General features: G+C 36.1%; 1 protein-coding gene across 4 annotated transcripts in view; it reads left to right on the forward strand.

Moving 5' to 3' along the window:
• Positions 1-541: 541 nt before the first annotated feature.
• The window catches only part of Rme-8 (receptor mediated endocytosis 8), a 30,179-nt gene continuing 7,553 nt past the window's right edge, over positions 542-23,167 (forward strand). The window contains exons 1-23 of one of the 4 annotated variants that reach the window (XM_072301842.1): positions 542-724; positions 1,020-1,178; positions 2,585-2,678; positions 3,562-3,823; positions 4,103-4,300; positions 5,289-5,431; positions 6,123-6,377; positions 6,901-7,027; positions 7,494-8,977; positions 9,666-9,825; positions 10,131-10,276; positions 11,429-11,552; positions 12,127-12,329; positions 13,106-13,394; positions 13,695-13,849; positions 14,574-14,775; positions 15,538-15,729; positions 16,155-16,290; positions 17,328-17,512; positions 18,072-18,263; positions 18,899-19,078; positions 19,551-19,718; positions 22,624-22,984. In XM_072301842.1, coding sequence (XP_072157943.1) covers positions 1,175-1,178; positions 2,585-2,678; positions 3,562-3,823; positions 4,103-4,300; positions 5,289-5,431; positions 6,123-6,377; positions 6,901-7,027; positions 7,494-8,977; positions 9,666-9,825; positions 10,131-10,276; positions 11,429-11,552; positions 12,127-12,329; positions 13,106-13,394; positions 13,695-13,849; positions 14,574-14,775; positions 15,538-15,729; positions 16,155-16,290; positions 17,328-17,512; positions 18,072-18,263; positions 18,899-19,078; positions 19,551-19,718; positions 22,624-22,984 — 5,260 coding nt within the window. In that variant the 5' untranslated portion in view covers positions 542-724; positions 1,020-1,174. The remainder of the gene's footprint in view (positions 725-1,019; positions 1,179-2,584; positions 2,679-3,561; positions 3,824-4,102; positions 4,301-5,288; positions 5,432-6,122; positions 6,378-6,900; positions 7,028-7,493; positions 8,978-9,665; positions 9,826-10,130; positions 10,277-11,428; positions 11,553-12,126; positions 12,330-13,105; positions 13,395-13,694; positions 13,850-14,573; positions 14,776-15,537; positions 15,730-16,154; positions 16,291-17,327; positions 17,513-18,071; positions 18,264-18,898; positions 19,079-19,550; positions 19,719-22,623; positions 22,985-23,167) is intronic. The other 3 variants (XM_072301843.1, XM_019057333.2, XM_019057325.2) reach the window with 3 other exon arrangements.

Below are 23,167 nucleotides of genomic sequence, written 5' to 3' on the forward strand. Positions count from 1 at the left end.
AGTTAGAATTTATTCAAGTTGATAACGCTAGTGAAATATTACACCCTTCAATAACTTTTTTGGTGGAGATCACCAAATATACAGTACCTACGTACAACTTCGTATTGTACGACAACTACAACAACTTGTGTACTACTACTTGTGCTGAGAAGAACTTCAGAAGACCGAATTTTAGTCAAATACTCTCTTTTTTCAGACAATGGAATATTTTTAAATATAACTAAGTAAGGTACCTAGACTAAACCAGCACCGCCCTCCGTCCTACATTACAGAGTAATGTTCCCGCCAAAATTTGAATGATTTCGGCGGAATTGAATTACATCGTTGCCAAGCGGAAAATGTGAATTTTTGAAAATAAAAGAATTATTCTGAAAATGAAGCAAGCAATTCAGCGAAGCCCAGTTTTTTGTTGCATTTATATTTTCCATGATAAATGAAAATTTTTTAATCAAAATTTGCGCTATCATCACTGTGAAAATGGTAGAATTGGCAACATTTATTGCTGAATGCTGATCATCTGCTGACTCGAATCGCTGAGCTGGGGGTTTGTTGTTGTCGCGATCTGCCCCTAACAATGAGCTAGGTTAATTTTGAGATCGCAGTGATAAGTTAGCACAATCTATCACATCATACTTTTTTTATTATGCACATTGCTATAAAATTTAATGTTCGATAATATCAGCTCCTTATCAGTTGCGTACATTCATCTTTCGTTGAATCAATGGTGAGTCAAATTGTTCAATAAGTACTTGTTGATCAAGCTGGTTATGATAAGGGCTGTGCATTTGTTGAGATAAATTCTCTTATCTGCTCCTTACGCTGTCTTATTTTCAAAAATCTCACTCCCTTTGGCTCTACACCTTACATTTGAGGTTGATAATTACCTTAAAACAAACAAATTAATCAGCTACTTGTTTCCATTAGGAAAACTTTCTTTGATTTCTAGAAACCAAATATAAATCAGCTGTTTCTCAAGATCAGTTTACTTTGTACACAATAATGTTTGTTCTTTACACTAGTCCAGCATAGTATGTATCCTTGTTTCCATATGATCACTCGTACTCCTCAAACTGAAATGTATTCACCTCACCAAGCTCGACAAATCGTGTAAGGTTGTGTTGATTCTTCCGAGAATGCGTCCAATGAGTCCTGTTTCACATTTACGCCGAGTGTAATGGGTAAACTATTTTACTTATTCTTTGGTGGCAGTCTTTATGAAGGGTATTGATCAAATTTATTGTTTTGAGAACGAACCATTCACATCATAGTAATCTGCTCTGCTGCAGCTTGTGTTACTAAAAGTTAATTTTATGTACCTGTTCGTAAGCTACCGTCTTCTTGAATCTTTTTTCTCCTGGACTCAAACATCTATTACAATTTCAATTAAGCGCGTGGAGGAAGTGTTGCCAAGGAGTGTTCCCTTGAATGAGCGGCTAAGTTGTTTTTCACACACCTGCGCGTGATATACTTGGGAGAAAATCCGCTAGCACTTTTGACTCAGCGGTTCAGCGCTAATTGATCAGACTTGCATAGACAGATCTAAGTAGTTATGATTTCTTTTGAGCACATCTGAAGAAGCCTGTTTTTTTTCCAAAATAACTTGAGCTAGGAGAACCAACAAGGTAGTCTCCAACATTTGTGAACTAGCTTTTCAACGCCTGTGTGTCATTCTTTAACTACCAGTACTGTGTAACTACCCATTGACATCAGGGCTCTGCTAAGCGACTAAATCATTCTCATGAAATGATTAATAGCAATGGGTCAGTTGCATTGGTCACAGAATCGTGCTTTGATGCTTCATTTTTGTGGATCAGCCAAAATTTACAAGATCTGTCCAAACAGCAACTTTCTACGTTCAATATTAACCAAGATATCGCCCCTTGGAAAGTCGAATTTTTGACATCATCGACCATGGTAGTAACACCTATGGTTTCTTCCACCTTGCTTTCATCCGAGTTTCACTTTGAACAACCAATGCAAATGTGCGTCACACCATCTGATGAAGGCAAGGTGGAAGAAACCAAGGGTGTCATTACCGCGGTGGATGACGTCAAAAACTCAACTTTTCAAGGGGTGACATCTCAACTAATATTGAACGCAGAAACTTGCAATTTAGCCAGGTCGTTTTTTCTTTAGCTAATCTACAAGAATCAAGCACCAAGAAACGATTCTGTGACCATCGCAACTAACCAATTCCCTATGTTTCTATCTATGTAGTTAATCCAGTTGTTTAAACTCAATAAAAGTTTCGATCCTCATTCTGTCATTATTATCTCGAAGAGTCGTCTGGCACTGATGGAATATCATTTTTGATCATGGGAAGAGAATTTAAGGAAATCTGCCAAAGAGAGTGCTGTAAAAAAGAGATCAATCGTGACTTGGATTTCCACTTGATTGAGGTACCTCAATAATTAAAATGAACAGAAACACCCAGAAAAATAGAGATCCCAGAGCAAAGAGGATGGTGAAAGCATTTAACTGTCTTTCGCAAAATTAAACAAGCCAAATTAAATAAAATAAGAGTAAAATTAAATAAGTAGCAATGTTGCCAGTTTGTGTATCTTAGTTTTTAACTCCAATTTAGTTGTTCTTGTTTCAGGTGGGAACATGATATTGCCACTTCCAGAGAATAATGATCTTGTTTGCTACTTTGTTGTCAAACACTCATGGAAGGGAAAGTAAGTGTTCTCTATAGTTACTCAACTTATTTTAATGATTATGGTGAAAGATTTCATCAGTATCATCCTCTCAATTTTGCAGGAGGGATGTTCCCGCTGTTCAAAACCGTTGAGGCAAACTTTTGATGCAGTTTGGTACCTAACTGAAAATTGACTGATTTGTTTAATGAAATTGTACCGTCTCTTAATTTTATGTTTACAAGAAAATAGTCAAGTGAAAAAATAGTGTCCATGTAGAGTGCAAGTGTAAACATTAACATTTTCAAGCTCAAAAGAATAAGTGATATTACTATTCTTAAAATTCATCGCTTGAAGACAAGTTCAGACACTAGATGTACTGTCAAGAGTAGGTTTCTCAACTTGTCCCCGTGTTTTAAAAGACATTATTGAAAATTGTAAATATTAACCAAGTAAAATGGTGATTCACTATTTTTACAAATTGCATCTTTCATGCACCACAGTACTGAGTTATCACTGCCAACATTGAGTGATTTGCGCGCAGAGGTCCGAAAAACATTCCGTTTGTTTTGACTGTGTTGGAAAGGGGGGAGGGGGTAACTTGCTTGTATCTGAAAAATCAGAAAACCTACTCATTCAGAAGGAAAATGGCATTCCTTGATTTTCAGCTCATGCTTGATACCAATGATACCTAAGAAAATTGTTGAAAAGAAAACCATAATGTAATGTTTAACATTTGACTGTTGGTCCAATTTAAATTTATGAAGAACCACAACCTCCGCCAACTTGGTTTAATTCAACCAATATGATGGAAAACAAAATCGCGAGAAGCTTTCTCATCGTGCATTTTGTGGTATCAATCTATTAGCGTCAAAGATTCTGGAGATCATCCTTTGTCATAATATATTACCCATTTTTGTTTTAGATATAAACGTATTTTCTCAGTTGGAACGCAAGGGATCACAACATACAACCCAAATAGTTTGGAGGTGACGAATCGCTGGCCTTATTCTGATATCATCAGTATTAAGGCCCTACCTCAAGGCCATGAATTTGCTATTCACATGAAAAAAGAAAAAGATGGGAAGAAAGATTCGATGAGATTCTCCACTGAATACAGGTCCCAGTTACTCTCTGATGCTTTGAAGTATCGCCATTTGTTTGATGAAAAACCTCAAGAAATTCTTGTAAGTCTCATTTCATTCTTATTTTTCATTTTTTGTTGAATTTGTAGTACAGAATTACGATCTCTTCTTCCTCTCAATTGTTCTATCACTTAAAACTGTGGCAAAAAGCGCACAATGCCTATTGGTGACCATGTGTCCATATGTAAAGTGTATCTTTAGCTGTCCAGGGGTTGGGGGGACTCAAATCCAGTGAAGGCCATGCCAGGTTTCTTTAAATGATAATATTAAATAGTTTAGTAAGATGACTGTTAAAGTTTCTGTTTGAATTTATTTTTCTAGAAATATGAAGCATTTAAGCATCATTGGTCGGGAACAAAATTACCCATTGTGTTAGAAGTTACGCCGTACTCATTGGATCAGCTGGATACTGCAACCAACCAGTTACTAGCCTCATACTGTTTCTATGATATTGAATGCATCCGAGATGTCTCCGACGTTCCTACTGGATTTGTTGTCGTGTGTAAATATGGACGAATGGTGAGTTTATTCATGCTTCTTTCACTTAGTTCTGTTATAACCGTGCCCTCGTTGGTTTTTTCAATCAAGTGACTAATGTCATAGGGAAATTTAGAAGCTTCCAGGCTTCCACATTTATATTCATCTGCCTGTTGGTCCTCCACATTTTACCTGTCGGCACTCCACAAAATTCCCAACCGATTTCAAAATTGATGATCCTTTTCTTGGCTTGTCCAATAATTTCCCACCAATTATAGCGCGCTGCAAACTTTCATTAATTGATCGAATTATGTGTTTTTAAAAGACGTTTTTGCGGTACGTACTCTATGGATTAATTTTATCCAATTAATTACATGGTGTGAATTTATTTACAGCGCTTACAGAGAATCATTCAAAAATTGTTAAACTAACAAACTGATGGATTATAAGGTAGATCAAATCAATTGAAAAACATTCAGTTCTATTCATGAAATGTAGGAAGGCGAAAGTAGGGAAAGGAGAGGGGATGGACAGGTTCCAAAAATATGAAAAGGTTTTGAAAATATGGAAAAACAAACGAAAGAGGCTGAAAAGGTCCCAAAAATATGGATAGGCAAGTATGGAAAAGGAGGGATAAGGTCCCATAATTTGAAAAGGCTTTCAAGTGGAAAGCAGTACAAAGTAGAAAAGACACGAAAAAAAGCAAAAGCTGTGGAAGAATGATAAAAATAGTGCAATTTCCAAGGTCCTTTTACATTTCCATCATCTTTCCTTAAGTTTTAAATGTCTTTCACTCAGCAGGGAGATATGCAGGAAGGTTCTTAAAATGTGAAAAGTCATCAATCGGATTTTGCGAACCAGCGCCTTCCTCTCCTGGAATAGTTATATTTTTTTTTCAAATCACGCTGCTTAGATTGTCCGCTGTCGAACACCTCAAACTAATCTATTGTACTCAAGACTGCTTTTCTTCGTCTCATTGTTCTAAAAAAAGAGTGTACTAAAAGAAAGACGTTTCTTTGACCTGTTACAGCACTTTTTCTCCTGTCACAAAAAAGAAGACATCAAGAAAAAAATGCAAGAGGCTGCCCTCTATTACCTTAATGATCGCATTGACTTTTCTGCCAATTCCATTCTAGACCAGGAAGTAGTAGCCCAAAGATTTGGACAGTTCAGGTAAGTTGAATCAATTTTTTCAGTTGGTAGAGGATTTTTTCCTTTTTTTGACTCGTCTATTTGTGCCTGGAAATGATTTAATGACATAACTGTAAGTTTCTCTCGACATGGAAGTAGGAAGAGGGAAGAGGAAGGAGGAAAAAAAGAAAATGATATCATCCTTTGAAAAGCTGACTGACTTGTCTATTTTCCATCACTAAGTGCGTCATTGTCACAATCTTGTCTTTGTGAGAAATTTCTCTCGAAGGTTTTGCTTCTTAGGCTACAATATCTTCATTTGAGGGGCTTGGAGAATATGGCACAAAATTGCAGTTTTTTCTATTTCAAGAAACATGTGTCTAAAGTTTCAAAATTACATGTAACCTTATGGCTGAAAGAGAGTGCAAACTTACAGTTTAGTGCTTAAAAATTGGATTTTAGTTGTGAATTTTTCATAGAATATATTTTAAGACGAGTTTTAATTGAAATAACTATTAGGTACATCAGTTTTTTCAAAAACTGCACTTATGTGCCTTGACTTCCAAGCCCCTCATTTCATCTTACTTTGCACCTCGCATCTCTTGGATTTCATCAATAAGGAATTCACAATAAAATCACAGAATCTGTTAAATCGTCATCCAATAATTGAGGTCTTATTGTATGCAGAGAAAAACATTGAATTTTAATTGATTATTCTTTCTAACATTTCCAGTGGCGATGAGCACATAACATCTATGGCGGAATTCACTGTCTCGAAAGTACAAAACAACAGACATTCAGAATCACAGCGCCGTCTGCTTTGTCTCAGTGAAACTTGCATACTAGAGCGTGATGTTCAAACTTATAGTATAGTTACACTAAGGCCTTTATCGGATATTTTTGCTCTTATTAGGGATCCTTCAAATCCGCAGCTATTTACAATTGAATACATCAATGGGAGTAAAAGGAGTTATAATGCTCCAAATCGGTAAGTTCTGAGTAACTGACTCATTAATTTTCCCCGGTGATTTCTGTAATGAAACGTTCCATCAATGAAAATTAATATTCTTTTTTACTCCTTCATTCTAATAAAATATGTAAGATGACTGAGATTGAAATCCATAATCAACTAAGACATTATTCCACACCTTATAAACTTTGGTTCCTGTCAGAACAATACTCATATGTGGGTTTTCACCAGATTTCTCTTAGTAAGCTTGCCATAGTCGTGTAATACTAGTGTGATGAAAAACAAAAACCACATAAATACATTTTTAAAAGAAATGTCCAAATGGTGGCTGCAAAAAGAGCACGAAGAGCTTCTTTTTTCATTATTTTTCTGTAGTTAACATTGGAAAGATTTTTTCCTCAGTGATGACACAGACAAAATTTTACACAAGTTTTGAAAACGCAATGTTGAAATTGTCTCTGTATTTTTTCCTGTAAAGATTTTTTTTTACATTTGAAATCGTGTTATCTTTGCTTTCATACAATATTATGTTATGTTACAGAGATTCGCTATTAGCTTCACTGATGGATAGTGTCAGAGCATCTGGTAATCGAGATGTTCATATCAAAATGAATTTTACTGATAGAGGAAAAAGACTGAGCCCTTTCTCTTACCCTGTCGATGAAGAGGTAATTGATTGTCTCAATGTGGCTTTTCCGACTCTAATTCTAGGAGTTTTGATTCTGAGGTTTGACTGGTATTGCGGATATAAAGTGCTCTCAAGGATATCAAGTGCTTTAACGCAGTGATGTCTGTATTTTAAATAGCTTATTTTATTTTACATTTTTTCTAATGGCAAACTAGTTCACAATATTTTTTTTTTTTTGTGAGTTTCCTCATTTATTCTCTTAGCTAGGTGCCAGTGCAACAACAAAGACTGTTTTGAAAGTTTGTAATAGTTGAATTTTTTAGAAGGCCATGAAGGATATCATTCAAAAAAATAATTATACTCTACTGATGCAGAAGTGTGAAGAATCATATATTTCCTCCTTGAATGGGCACAAAATTACATTTCAAGAAACGTTCCCTTTCTTTACGGCTCTACATTTATTATACAATTTTCAGTCTATTTTGAAATTCTTCTTTCTTTTGCAGGTGGAAACAAGTCAATTAAAATTTTTGCATCAGCCACCTTCTAAAAAGTCTTTCAATGAAATAATTGAGAGGTTTAATTGTAACATTCCGTACAGTGGCCTCTTGTACTCAGTCACTCAGGATGGCTTATTTACAGAAAATAAAGACAAGTTAATCATATTAGCTCTCCAGTCAGTTCTAATAAAAGAAGGAGATCAAACTGAGATTTCAAATAGTGAACTGGAGGCTCAGTTTCAAGCACTTAGGCGACTCGTGGCATCTAAAATTGGATTTTCTGCTTTTACAACTTTGAATGGATTTCGAGAAGGCATTGGAGTGAAAGTGGTTCGTGCCTTGAAACGAGAAAATGAAGCCATTACCCATGCTGCTGTAGACATGATCTGTGCCCTCATGCACCCAATGCATGATGATTGTGATCTCCGCCAAGAACAATTGAATAAATCATCTTTGTTATCAACGCAAAAGTTTTTGGAGCAGTTGCTGGATATGTGGATGCACCATGTTAACTGTGGCACTGGTGCGCTAGTAGTTTCCGTCATGTTGGACTTTCTAACTTTTGCTCTTTGCATACCATACAGCGAAACTACAGAAGGCAAGCATTTTGACGCTTTATTAGAAATGGTAGCTGAAAGGGGACGGTCACTTTTCAAGCACTTCCAGCATCCGTCTCTAACTGTCATCAAAGGAGCAGGACTTGTCATGAGAGCATTAATAGAGGAGGGAGAGGCGAGTGTTGCGACTCGAATGCAAGAGCTGGCATTATCGGAGGGAGCTCTCCCTTGTCACTTACTGACTGCTTTGTATTCCAGTGACTCCGACAGTCGATTATTAGCTCACCGACAACTTTCGAGGCACCTTGTTGGCCTGTGGGTCACCGACAACCCGAAAGCAATGGAGTTACTTAGAAGAATTATGCCCTCAGGGCTACTCGGCTATTTAGAATCTGATGAAAGTGTGCCAATCGGTGGGAATGAAGATGCTCTATTCGTACGAGATAATTTAAAACTGGCCCAAGATCATGCCGCGCAAAATCGTCGCAACCCTCACATAATCGCAATCGAAAAGCGTGTTCGTCTCGTAGAAAAACAAATTGAGCTTGCCTTATTACATTGGGGCGTATCAAGAGGTTTCGAAAGGAAAGAAGACAAGCTCAAGGACAAACCAATCGCTCTGCGAAAGAGGAGGGAGCGGGTCAAAAGTGTTGCCAATTGGAATCTATTCTACTACAAGTTTGCTCAAGACCATTCCTTACCAAACTTAATATGGAATCACAAGACAAGAGAGGAATTGAAAGAAAGTTTGGAGAATGAAATTCGATTATTCAAATCTGACTGTGAAATAGCAAGGCACACCTTAATGGCCTGGAATCATCATGAATTTGAAGTTCCCTATAGATGTTTACAAGGTGAAGTATGCATTGATGGATATTACCTACGCATCTTATTAGAAAAGAATGATGCTCCTGAAACGCTGTTTAAACAGTCGTAAGTACAATTGATTTTTTGTCTCTAAGTAATCATATTTTCTTCAACCTTCTCCCTCTTAATTTTGTATATCATTGGCTAAAGTACAAAATCATGTATCTTCATTTGATTGTTTCAAAGCTTCCGCTCCTATTTTATTTTGCCAAAGAGAAATAAGCTTTCAATACCTTCAATTTACAGAATATTATGCTAATAGAGGAGAAAAATTTAGGAAATTTTTAAGAAATGATGTTGACTAATGCTTCAAAGAGGAAATAAAGTATGACCGGAAGTCTTCAACAGTGCAAATGGAAGTACGTGGTTTTGGACTATGGCCATTGATTTTCTATAGAATTCTTGTCAGAACTAAAAGTGTAAGATGAAGAGTGTTACCTCAAATTTTATTGTTTCCAGGACACGAATGATTTAAAGAAATAATAATATGCCAACATTACCAATGCTTTAGAGTTTCTGGTGCCAGCAAAACTGATGTATCCATGTTTGTATGCACTAGCTGTGCAACTCAGAAACAAGGTCTCAAAGTCCAATCCAAGAAGACCGGCCGATTTTGATAACAGTGGAGTTGTCCTAGTTTATAAGTCCTAGTAGATAGGAGTGTAAGAAGAGCTAATCACTAAAGATTTGTTTAAGGATACCTTTTGTAGGATTTTGTATGTGAGTTTTAAGTATGTTCTTTTCTTTATTGCAGTCAAGCATTCTTCAACAATCTGTACCACAAGTTCCTGTTAAATAGCAAAACTGAAATGAGGAGCATGTGTTTGCAAGCCATGGCCATCGTTTACGGTCGTTTCTATGAACAAATTGGATTTTTCAGCGACACTAGTCATATTATCAACATGCTAGATAAAGTAAGTAATTCATTGATTTCAATTTTAGCTAAGTAATAATAGCCTTTATCATAATAAATACTTTTTGACTGAATAATTAGGACCACAAGTTTTTCAAGGATTATAACATAATAGATATGAATGTGTTGATAATTTCAGGAATTTTTTTAATTACTCACTTCATACTTGTAGTATTTTTGGAGGGCAACATGTTGTAGCATCTAATGTCGTCCTTATGTAGCAGTGTCAAGGTGCCGAGTTGACCAATGAATTTATTGATCAGTAAAAATAATATATTGACTGAATGATCCTTTTATTTCTTACAGACTTTTGATAGGACAGAGCGAGACCGGCTGTTGTTTTTCATTGATAAACTTATCTTGAATCGAGACAATATAAAATCAATTTTAGATGCTAATGGTGTAAAAATCCTAGTTGACTTATTAACTTTGGCGCATCTCCACACATCCAGGTAAGCCTGTTTTTATGACTTTTATTTTAGTTAATCATCACAAAAGAAATTAAATATTGTAAAAGTTAGTCTACCTGCAATTTGTAAGTTTAATTTGGTTAAAATTTTGGGTATATACCAAGGAGGTATAGAACACAAACATAAAGCAACTACAAATAGAAAGCTTTTCTGGTATATCTAAGTTTTTTTTTTCAGTTGACTACCAGAAAATAAACTATTTTTTTTTATCCAAGCATTGAATTAGTTTGTGGCTAAAATTAACCCTAGCCTGCCAAACATGGGTCATTTTTGACCTGGCGCTTTGTGAAAGAACGCCCATTTTTCACCCACTGCCCCTAGAAACTTTACCTTCACAAATAGCTCTACAAAAACATTGAATTACATGAATTTGAAAGAAAAACCACTGAAAAAAAAATTTTAAGTAGCCAGAGCTTTTTTTTCATGATTCTGCGAGAACTACAATACTGGGTCAGTTTTGACCCATCTCTCATTTCCTGCGGAAATGACGGTTTTTTTTTTTTTTTTATTTCAACGACCCATGATGATGCTGCTATCATCCCTGAGGGAAAATCAAAGCCAGAGATCATCCTATACTACAACAAAACTAAAACAGGGGTTGATACGATGGCTCAAATGGTCAGGTGCTATACGGCCAGACGACAGACGCGACAGTGGCCATTTGCGTTTTTCATGAATATGTTGAATGCTGGCTAATCTAAACTTTGGAAGAAAAATAAAATATTAGGCCTATAAGTGTAATTTTATGTTTCCCGGATGTAAAACATCATTTAAAATATGTGCATGCATTAAAAAAACCTAATAAGAAGATCCTGTGTATTTTAAATACGGGTCTAAACTGACCCGGTATTGGCAAACTAGTGGAAAAAACTTGTTTGGCAGACTAGGGTTAAGAAAGACAGAAAATATTCTATTTTTCTTGTATGAGTCTCTTATATTTGCATTGCCTGCACAAGTAAAGTATTCTATCTGGCTATATCCTGGCTATCCGTCAGTCGAAAATAAGAATTTTGCTGCGGCCGTCTCTCTAAAATATCTCAGAATTTTTACATGCTTTTATTGTACACTTTTTTATTTTAACTCTCATCCATATTTTCTTTGCTAATAGTAATGAAATTTTTCTCCCCCTTTTAGAGCGGTAATGCCTACCCAAACAAATGTAATTGAAGCTGGTCAGGATATGTTAAACAAAGATAATGAAAAAGAGTGGCACTATGGAACATTGAAAGAAAGCAAAGGCCCCATCACTTTTCAAGAGGTGTGTGCAATAATTCTACTTTATTTTATTTTATTTAGCATATATTGATAAAAATAAAACAATAATTATCTTCATGGTATCATTCAAAAGTTTTACAATGGTTAGTGATGCATAACAAGGAAAAAATGGTAGTAAGTAAAAAATAATTCAATTCATCAGCCTTGTCATGTTTGATTTCTTGAATTGATTTCCATCGATTTTGCACAGGATGATTGCGCAATGACAAACGCTTGACAAACAGGCATTGTGCTTTTTTTGTAATTTAAATCAGCATAATTGATCTTAGATGTCTCTGTTTCCCAAAAATTGAGAAAGCAATTGAGTCTTAGATAGCTACGCCACGCTTTCCATGAAATTACGTTTTTAAGTAGCTAAGTGGTGTCACTGTTTGATTTAAAGGTGTCTCATCAGGCCAACATATTTAGTATCTGGAATAAAAAATAAAAAAGTCTTGAAACTTGACCTGATCTTACAGGCATCAGTTTTTAAAAACCCGAAGTTGTCTTTGAGTCGAATCTATTTTATATGATTCTTTTGTTTGTGATTGCTTGATAACTGTGGTTTTTATTCTCAGCTGCAAGAATTGTGGGTAAATGGAACCATCAATCCAAAAACGAAATTTTGGGCACAAGGTATGGACGGTTGGGCATCTATACATCATATCCCACAGTTGAAGTGGTGTCTTCTTGCCAAAGGCCAGTCTGTCATGAATGAAAGTGAACTTGCCTCATTGGTTTTGTCCATCCTTATCAAAATTGTGCAATATTTCCCTGGCAGGTAATAATCCATGTTGTCTTCTGCTGATCTCACCCAAAAATTAAATGAGTTGATCATTTAAAAATTCTCTGATCTTGAAATGTTTCAAGTAATTGCACACGAATTCCTCGTGCTTGAAATCTGTTGCCTCATTACATTTTTTTAAAAAAATTATGAAGTGGGCCTCAATTTTACCCTGAGTTGCAATGGTTTCAAAGTATGGTGAAACCACCAGACCTAATATTACGACTTGCGACGATGCAGACTCTTTTTCAGACATTATTTTTTGAATGGAAAACTACTCAACTTTAATTCTTGAAACCTCCCGTGATTTTTCTTCTTTGCAAGAAGAAAAAGCTGTAAAACTTCAAGAAATATATTGATTTGCTCTCTTTCAAAAAAATATATAAGAGCAAAGATTTTTAAACATCGCCAATGAGATATACTGTCTGGTAGTTTCCCTGTCGATAAGTCATGCTTTATAATTCAAACGTTTTTATTTTATATGTGTTTCTGAAAATATCCTGTTTTTTTCTTTTACTTCACAGCTTTTCTAACTACCCTCATTCTTTCATATCATCGCAATTTCTGGTGTGATCTTCATAAAATTTTCAAATTCCGTATTGTAAGAAAATAGAAGAATGTTTCATCATTGTTCAAAAAATTCAGTCTGATTAACAAATCACATGATGAAGCTCACTGTACTGTTCTTCTTCAACAAGACCCTTTCAAAAGCAATGCCCCTCTCTGATTTTCATCACACACTCGGTTACAATTTATTACTTTTTATTTTTCAGAAATGAAGATGGAGCAGTAATATGGCCGATTCCCCGTGTCAAGCGACTTTTATCTGCACCTCAGTGTTTACCGCACATCGTACAACTCCTGCTGACATTCGATCCCGTTCTGGTTGAAAAAGTCGCTTCATTGCTGTGTGAGGTCGCAGTTGATAATTCCCATACATCCAAATTGTATTTGACCGGTGTCTTTTTCTTCATTCTCATGTACACTGGATCAAATGTCTTGCCCATCGCCAAGTTCCTACAGTTGACCCATACAAAGCAAGCCTTCAGAGCCTTAGATGAGGTAATTTTATGATGCTAATTTAATTTTACTCTTCCAAATCCACCCATTGTATTTGAAATCATCTCACTGTTTGAAGTACCTTTTAGTTAATCGTCAGAAAATATTTGTAGGGAGAATTCTGATGATATCAAGCACTATTGACAGCAGAAGGAAGCCAAAAGATTTATCCCAGTGTTTGTTGAGATTCTTTGCGTCAGTAAGTATTTCTTCCAAAATTTTTAAAAGCAATCTATGGTTTTATCGAAACTTTATCAGTTGCAAATTTTGCGTTGATTTTAATTTTCTGCTACCCCTCAATAGGCGCCATCTTCGGAGCTGATGCAAAGGAGTGTCCTTGGGCCTCTTCTACCAGAAGCAATGGTTTACTACCTTGAGAATCATGGTGCTGCAAAGTTTGCTCAAATATTTTTAGGAGAATTCGACACACCTGAGGCCATTTGGAATGCAGAAATGAGGTAAACAATTATTTTCTCTGTAGTGAGTTTCTCTTACCCAGTGTAAAGAAATTGGCATATGATTTAAAGATCAATTTATACCAGTGTTTCTATGATTTTAAATCGTACATCTCTGAACAGCGAGTGCAAGATCAAGAGGAAGAGAGGTTGATGTGACAAAAATTTCATAATGTTATTCCAAGTCAAAAATTAGTCACTGAAATCTCATGAGATTTTTGTTTTCTCTTCCAATAGTGGGTATTCTTTAAGTTTTGTGATCCATTCTTTTCCTTACACTACTTGATCCTGTTCAACAAGCATCTCCCCCTACCTCAAAAATGTGTTAATTTAAGTATACGTGTTTAACCAAAACACTTGTGTATTTTACAAAGCTAAACCCTGAAAACACATTTCAAAATTTCCAATTTAATTTTATTTCTTAAAAATAAAAATGAACCATTTTAATAGCCAAAATGTTTTATAGAATGAATCCTTGAGAGTAATAATCCTGAAAGTTTTCAAGAAATTACGTTGATTAGTTTGCTGTTTAAAAAATGAAGTATGATGTGAAATGTAATGTCAAAATTAAGATATTTGTTTTTAGACATTAGCAAATAACTTATAGAGAGCTTTCAAACATGTTTAATACTAAAGATTTGTTGCCTCTTGCCATCCTTTCAGTCAGCTCAATTACTTTCGGTTGAGCCTTCCCCTGTCAATGATTTGATTATTTTTTCCATTCCAGACGGTTATTAATAGAGAAAATTGCTCTTCATATTGCTGACTTTAGTCCACGCTTGAAAGGAAACAATCGAGCTATGTATCACTATTGTGGCATTCCTGCAGTGAGGTATCCTCAGTTGGATAATGAGCTGTTCTGCAACATATTCTACCTGCGTCATTTATGTGACTCGCTTCGCTTTCCTGATTGGCCCATCAAGCATCCTGTAAGTGCAGTCTCTTAGCTTTTTGCTCATATTTTGTTTAAATAATTTCATTGTTTGTGTGAGTCAAACTAAGATCCTATCGCAACTTTTGGAAGTTCAACTTCTGTAAGATCAGCATAGTTTGACCAATTCCATTTAAATCTCTTATTTGTACAAGAAGTTCTTGATACAAGATCTCTGTCCGCATCAAAATGCTTACCATCATAGTTCTTATATGTAAAGTAGCTGAAGTTCACTTATCTTGAAACTCGGCTCATACAGCAGAAATTTAAAACCAGTAATAAGAAATGAAGATAAGAGTAATGTATTTGTTACTTCATGTAAACTTCAATCCAAATTTTTTGTACCTTTTTTCAAAATCTTTTTCTGTGTCTGTGGCCTGGAGGGGTCGTTTAGTGGGTACAGAACACGGTGGCGTGCTCTACCCCCACATAACCGGGTTTTTCCATCTCACAGCGGTCGGGTCGGTTAGGGATCGCTTCGGCGTCGCTTGCGCTCTTCACCAGCTGATGGCCGTTGCCGTCCCGGTATTTGGTGGGCCCCTTTCAGATGGGGGCGTTTTGGCGACCCTCATGATGGGGGCTCTGTAGCGAATTTTTCCCCTCATCCAAAAAAAAAAAAAAAAAATTGGCGAAAAATAACCCTTGTCCCATTCAAAGAATATTTCAAACATAATGATATTTTTGCTGTTATTTCATATTGTGACATATTTTAGCTCATTAGTACTCAATCTCTCATCATATCGTCTCTTTTATCCTTTAGGTGCAACTGCTCAAAGACGTGTTGGAAGCATGGAAAGCAGAGGTAGAAAAGAAACCACCCGAAATGTCTGTAGATGATGCGTATGAAGCACTTGGATTGAAGAGAGGAGAGCATCATCCAGAACCAACCATTCGGAAAGCCTATTACAAACTGGCCCAGCTTTATCATCCTGACAAAAATCCTGGCGGAAGGGTAATTTTCTCTCTCAGTTCTTTAAAATGTTTCAATTCTCCCCAGCTTCCACAAACTTGATTCTCTCATTGTACACAGAGCTCTCATTTATTTTGTAACGCCAGTCCTCAGTCATGTAGCGGCAGCTGAGTTTTCTGCCGCAAGGCCATGCAAGAATCGGAGAGAGACGGGGCTGGTCAGAAAGCCGCGAGAGGCGGCGGTGGTCAGATTTTGGACCAGCGTTGTGACCACTTGTTCAAGATGTGGTATTTTATCATTGTGACTCTACTTTTTATGCTTATCTGTGCATTAAAACTTTGATGAGAGAGCTACGTACACCGTAAATATCGTTTGTTCTCTTGATTACTCCATTTAGTAATTCCTCTCTACATCAATGCTTTATTTGTTTCTTTTCTCGACTAATTTTCTTCTTTGTTTCCCTACAGGAAAAGTTTGTTCTGGCTAACAAAGCTTATGATTTTCTCTGTAGTCGTAACTCATGGTTAGACAATGGTCCTAACCCTAATAATATTGTCCTTATTCTCCAGACTCAAAGCATTTTATTTGGCCGATATTCCTCAGGTAAAAACATCAGATTAAGTTATTGCATCTTCAATATAATGCTCACTTTTTATTATCTTTTCTCTTTACATCAAAACAATTTGAGTATTCTTATAGTTTGTCAAAATATCAAAAGAATGCATTTTATTTACCTTCTCTTCACTTTTTACTTCTTTTTGCAGATCGGAATTTATTTTATGTTCCATCAGTGATCAACAATATTCAATCGGTAATTTGCTGCGTTTTCCTCACAAAAGAAACTGTGGTGCAGTTTCTTTTTAGACAAAACCCTTTTATGTAAACAATCTCATCTACCTCGATGTAAAAATGCATTCTATTCTCAGAAAAAAATACGATTTTTAGTTGTTCTGGTTTTGAAAAATATGAGAACAGTAAGTAGCAAAGGACCCTGCACACTCTTCATTAGGATGTGTACTACAATCGATTTTCAATTTTCTTATTGTTTTAAATTCGTCTATGGATGCTGATCAAAAGTGACCTTTGCGCCAACTTTCTTCGAGCCACCGTTTTTGCACAGTACGCTATTGGAGTTTCGGTAATTTCCAGGACAGGCCGGCTAAAATCAAAAGGCAGTACATGTCTGTCTGGTAAGGACAATCAAGTGGGAGAGAGAGAAAGAAACCGATTTGGACGGTGAAAAGAAAAGGTGTGCGGAATCTGAGATAAGACTGTCGCTCGGACGCTGATCGGTTTTCCTGTTTAAGTGATTGACACTTACCGGACCGATCCAAACCTTACTCTATGTGCTGAAATGAGGGACCTCTCTTTGCAGATTGTGCAAAAACAGTGCCTCTTAGAAAGTTTGCGCAGATATGACTTTAAATCAGCACCCTTAGACGAATTTAAAACAATAAAAAAATTAAAAATCGATTGTGGTACACATCTCCATGAGGAGTATGCGGGGTCCTTCAAGAAAAGTCTTCAAAGCAACAAAATTAGAAACCCAACAGTATTTATAGGGTCAACAATGAGGAAACAAAGTTGGAGATCACTCTTCAAGATATTTTGTACATCACTGGTCTCTTCTGATTTTGCAGAGCTACAACCATACAAATATGCTGGTTATAAACAACTGATCAAAACAATTCGATTAGAAACGGCTGATGTTCAGTTATTCTCGAAATCCACAATGATACTCACTGCTGCCAGTGAACTTGCCTACCATACTGTAAATTGCTCAGCTCTCAACGCAGAAGAACTCAACAGGGAACATGGATTCAATGTGAGTCTCTGGTTTTAAAAAGTTTTTATTCCATTTTTAAATAAAGTGCATAAAAGGCTTCCAGTTGATTTTGATGTGCGATTTGCTCTTCCCACCACCCATCAATGGAAATTACTATAATTACCCTTTTTGCAAATTGAGCCTGCAAAAGTCTGACATCTCTTTGATTATTTGCTTTAACATGGGACATCTAGGAAAATTCAAACAAATCTTTGTCGGCAAGCAATTGGTACACCTTGTTCCAAAATATAAATACACTTCTCTAAAGCTGTTCTTGTTAGAAACGGCTGGCGTTGACTGTTTCAGATTTGCGCAAGCTCTGCGTTTATTTGGCTGTCCATTGCGTTGCTTGGACCATAACACTAATATGCATAGCTCATTTTTGCTGGCTCCAAAAACTCTGATTTTTCTATCTGTAAGGGCCTTCTTGTCGCTATTGCTTTCTAATAGAATCATTCAATAGCTTACCGGAAACCAGTAAAATACCTCTAGTCACACCATATAAAAATTGTTACCTCTAAACATTCTAAAATCTAATGTTTAACATTTATTTTTCCAGGACTTATTGGATGCATTCTCACGCTGTGCATCAGTCTTAAGTCAATCTTCAAAACCAAACGACATGGCCGTCAATGTTTGTTTGCATTGCACACGCTGTTTCAGCGTTGCAGCTCAGTTTACCGCATGCCGAGAATCATTCATAAAAATGCCACAGCTCATCTCCGACCTAGTGAGAGTGCTAACTTTCAAGGTAACTGGATTTTATTTTTTACATGAATAACATGCCTGTTAGAGGATCCTACTTTCATTAGAAACCAAGTTTAAAACATACTAAGGATTCTGCCCCACTTTCTTCAAATATAGAAATGAGAAATTGGTCTTCCTTCAAAGAAGTAGAATTGTTTTTTTTTGTCTTTACCTTTCTATTTTGTCTCTAATTTCAGGTTGAATTTAAAGGGGGTACCTTCGAAATGTGTCCAATCTTGCTCGTAGTGAACGCCTTTGAGACTTGACACACTCAATCATCAGATCACATCCCATCTTTTCTCAAAGTTTTAGCTCCCTGAAAATTTTGCGGAGACGCAGCTGGGGGGTCAAACTTCATCATGAGCAAAGTTTTGCGATGTTTTAAGTCAAGAATGAAGAATCTTAGCAAATCGTGAATACAATGTAACCGAAAATTTTGACTCATTTTCCTTTATGCATCTGTTCATGCCCAGACTTATGTAAGCTGGAGCTCGATCAAAAATGATGCGACATGTCTCCTCCTCCATGTTTATTCAGTTCTGAACAGTTTCAACTCCAAAACTGCTGTCAGAAATTATAGGCAGACTCTCTCAGATTTATTTTTATTTTGAATCATTTGAATCATTTCTTTATTTTCAGAATTTGCCAAAACTATGCAGCGAAGTGGTTGACTGCATTGGGTCTTTCGCAGGAGATGCTAGGCTCCAATCTCAGCTTCTGAAGACGAAGATTCTATGGCATCTGATCAGCTTTTTGTTCAATTATGATTTCACTCTTGAAGAATGCGGAGTAGAAAGATCGGAAGAAGCCAATAATCAAGTATGCTTTTAATATTTGTACTTCTAATTATTTTTTTCAGCACCACATAACAGTTGATTGAAGATATAATTTTAAATTAATTATTATTCATTCTTTGTCGTATTTGTGAAATAAAAATCGAGAAAGATTGAAACTGCATTTCTGACCAAAAAATTATTATTCATTCCTTGTTGTATTTTTGAAATAAAAATCGAGAAAGAATGAAACTGCATTTCTCACCAAAAATACTTTTAAAATAATTTTTATCCTCTAAAATTCAAACTATCAAGATCTGGATAGCATGTTCTTTCCTGTATTTTAAAAAGTCTGGATCCAACCGGCGAAAACGTCTTTTAAAGCTGTAATACTTCTCAAAAAAATTCAGGAAGACTGAATTTACAGTTTTGACTGAGGACACCTCTAAGATAATTTGTATATCCTCTATATTTCGAAGTATCAAGATCTGAAATCCATATTTTTTCTTGTATTTTAGGAAGTTTGGAACAAACTGGCAAAAACATCTGTCAAAGCTCTTGCAAGGTTGGGAGGTTATTTGTCTGGTCAGTTAGCATCTCCAGAAAATCCACAGGTCCAGGGAGTTCTTTCATGCTTGCTAACTCCTTTCCTTGCTCAAAAATTCCGGGACGATGAACCAGAAGAGGTGAGAGACTTTCCTTTTACCTTTTTTTTCAAGTCCAGCTGTTTTAAAAGAGACCATTATAGTATACAAATATTCTTTTGGCGCGTATACGTAGTATACCGCCTTTGCGATCGTTTCGAACCCTGCTCGATACAATAACCGAGTCCCTTAGTTCCTTACCGAAAAGTGACTACCGCGAACTTCTGAGATTTTCCAAAGCGTGTAAAAAGTTTATTTATCCGTCAATAATTATGATTTAAAGTTGTTTCTCATTCTGGGGCTCGCTAGTTTATGTGCAGTGAATACCAAGAGTCTACGTTACTTGGTTTTTTTAAAAAAAGCCTAAGAGTAGGGCGCGCTGATTTAAAATATGCATATATAAGCGGAAGCAAGCGAACTGATTCGAGGATGGCTGACCAGTTCGGCACTCCTTGAATGAGAATTTCACTCACTCCGTTTTGTTCAAAACGTTGCTTTGACATATCTCCACACCACTGTTATCCTTTTCAAAAGTTGGTACTCCTTGCTCTGATAGCCGGGGCCAGCAGGATAGTGGTAAGTGCAATCTGTGATGAGCCTCGAGACTCATTAGACCATTTGCTAAACGTGGCTCATACAGGAGTCCACTCAGCCCTCTCGTCCCCACGCTCCTGATCACTGCGTCGGCGTCACGAAGAACAATGGCCTTGGCCGCCTTGGGTCCCAACGCGGCCGATACCCGTACCCCAATTACTCACGCTTCATTAACCATTTCACCGTCACGCTAGGATTCATCCAATTTTCAAAAAAAATTGTTTCGCGTGTATTTAGCAATTTTTTCCTTACTCTCCGTTAAAACACAAATAAAAAGAGACCTCATTCATAAAAATCGGCCGAATAGAAGAGAAGTTACAGTAATCGAAATCCGAAGAAATCAACAAAACCTCGACTTCTCGATACGAAAAATAAAATGAAGGGGAAAAAAAGAAAGTATAAATTACAATTAAATATAATTGACCTCAGAATTTGACAAGCAATTCATTTATATACCTAACGCTGAAAAAACTGGGAGAAATTACAAAAAATTCGCCTCTTGCAAGGGGCTTCTTTGTAAGAATTTTGACCTGAAGACAACGGTCGAATAACAGCAGTACTCCATACAATACACGGTGTGCCTGAACGAGTTAAACATTTTTATACGTCCAAATCGAAAAATCTTTATATTTTTAACTACAATGTCTCTTGAATCGTTTAAGCCAAAAAAAAAAAAAAAAAAAATTCCGTCGAGATTCTGGAACGCAAAGGCGCTTTAAAAGTATTCTGGGGCTATAATAGCTAAATCACCGGTAGTAAATTCCGTTATATTATTAAAAAGAAATTGACTCCATAGTTTAATTCCTTAGTTTCTTGAATACGATTATTTTAAGCACTTAAACATTTATACCACCAATTTTAGCCATGGGGTGATTTCCTGAGAGCCGATAATATCACGAATTTCTCATAGAACCCTTCAACAGTGGCTTGCTTTTTTGGCAGCCGATTCGGCCATCGAACCGGAGTTTAAATGGAAGCTGATAATAACCCAAAGCTCTGAGAAAAATTTTGAGATGAGTATAAGAACGGTTTGTTGTAAGTAACGAGGAGAGGCGGGCAAAGCGGCTAAAATCCTATCTAATTTTTACAGTTTTTCTGTTGAATTAATGTTGCCGCGGGCTTCTGACTGTCCACACATAGTTTCTGTTCAGCATATCGATACATAAGTATTTACATTTACATACGTAGAATCTAATTTTCACGTCGGGGAGTTGACATATTTTGATTTTTTCGATTTTATACGGAAAATTGATGGTTTTTCGGGATTGAAATTATTATTGTTTCATGAAAAATAAATGCACCCAAAATGACTATAGCATATTGATTCTTACACATTTGCACTCACGAAATTGGTTGGTAAATTCAACGAGTGGGTGCATCGACCTGGTATATCAAGTTTCTGCAATTTTTTACGGCAAATCAGTAGATTTTCGGGATGTAGATTGCTTACTTTCAATTCATGAATGAATAAAGCAACGACATGGTTGAACTTCTTTGCATGGAAAGACGTTTAAAATAACAAAATCAAGACGTATTTAATGCAATTGCATTTATATCGAGTCAATTTCTTTTCAATAATATAACGGGATTTTTACTACCGGTGATTTGGGTATTTTAGCCCCAAAATACCTTTAAATCGACTTTATCTTCTAGGAGTTCGACAGAATTTTTCCTTTCTTCGCTTAAATTATTCCGTAGCACTTTTCTTCAAGAATCTGATAAGATTTTGCTTGAGGCAGATCAAAAAACTTAAATTCGATCGAATAGCTTTCTACTTTCACAATACACGGTCTCGTCAAGGTGCGTCTTTGACCTCGCAGTGTTGGATCGTGAATTCTCTTTTTATGCTGTTTGCCTATTTTGAAATCTCTGTAAATGAAAACTAAAGGGGTTGATATGTGCGAGTTAATGACGCGCCTTATCAACACATTGTGTTGGAGTTCACTGCTTGTTTTCCATACTATTTTCATATGTTTCAATTGAAATTTTGAACAAAGTAGTAAGGCTTTAATATCTTCTAGTTTTTTTTCGTATGATGAAATTTGAAACATTTTTCTTCGGATCTTAGCAGGCTTGGTGCAAAAAATTTGCATTTTCCTGATTAGGATGATGAAATATTTTTATTTTTCCATTGAGGATTGTTTTATGTGCACCAAAGGCATGAAACTTGTGTAATTATTATCAAATGATGTTTCAAACTTGTTTTTAATCATACCTAATTCTGCAAATCTTTTGTGTCATAGATCTCTGTAAATAACTAATTAAAAAAAGATCATGAAATTTTCATTTTCAATCTCAGATACAAATAGCTTTTTGATATATGAGTAATAAAATCGGGTGTTATTTGTTCCAGCTCTTGAAACTTCTGACAAGCAACAGCGAAACTCCTTACCTAGTCTGGAACAACACAACTCGGGCAGAGCTGAACGACTTCCTGGAACAGAGGATGAGCATCCGAGGAGAAGAAACGCTACAGAAAGTTGAACTTGGGTATTCTAGTCATGCCAATGAGCTCATCATTGGCAATATTTTCATCCGAGTTTACAACAACCGTCCAACTTTCGTTATTCAGGATCCAAAGAAGTTCATCCTTGACTTACTGACTTATATCAAAGCAAACATTCCTAAAAGCCATCAGCCAGCGGATACCCAACAGCTGACAAACGTCTGCATGGCTCTCCATGCACTCAACAACATTATACTAAACAATCCTGGTATGTTCTTTTCTTGTCCATAATTTGTATCTCTTCATTCATTTGGTTAGATTAGAGTCAAGAAGGCCTTTTCTTCTTTCTAAATCTTAATTTAAAATGTAGTGAATTATACCCGGTTATTTCCTCCAATATTTTAGAAACTTATCAGTTATCTTGGTCATTTAAAACTTGGTTAATTTTGTA

Source organism: Bemisia tabaci, chromosome 6 (genome assembly GCF_918797505.1).
Source record: "Bemisia tabaci chromosome 6, PGI_BMITA_v3".
Classification (NCBI taxonomy): Eukaryota; Metazoa; Arthropoda; class Insecta; order Hemiptera; family Aleyrodidae; genus Bemisia; species Bemisia tabaci.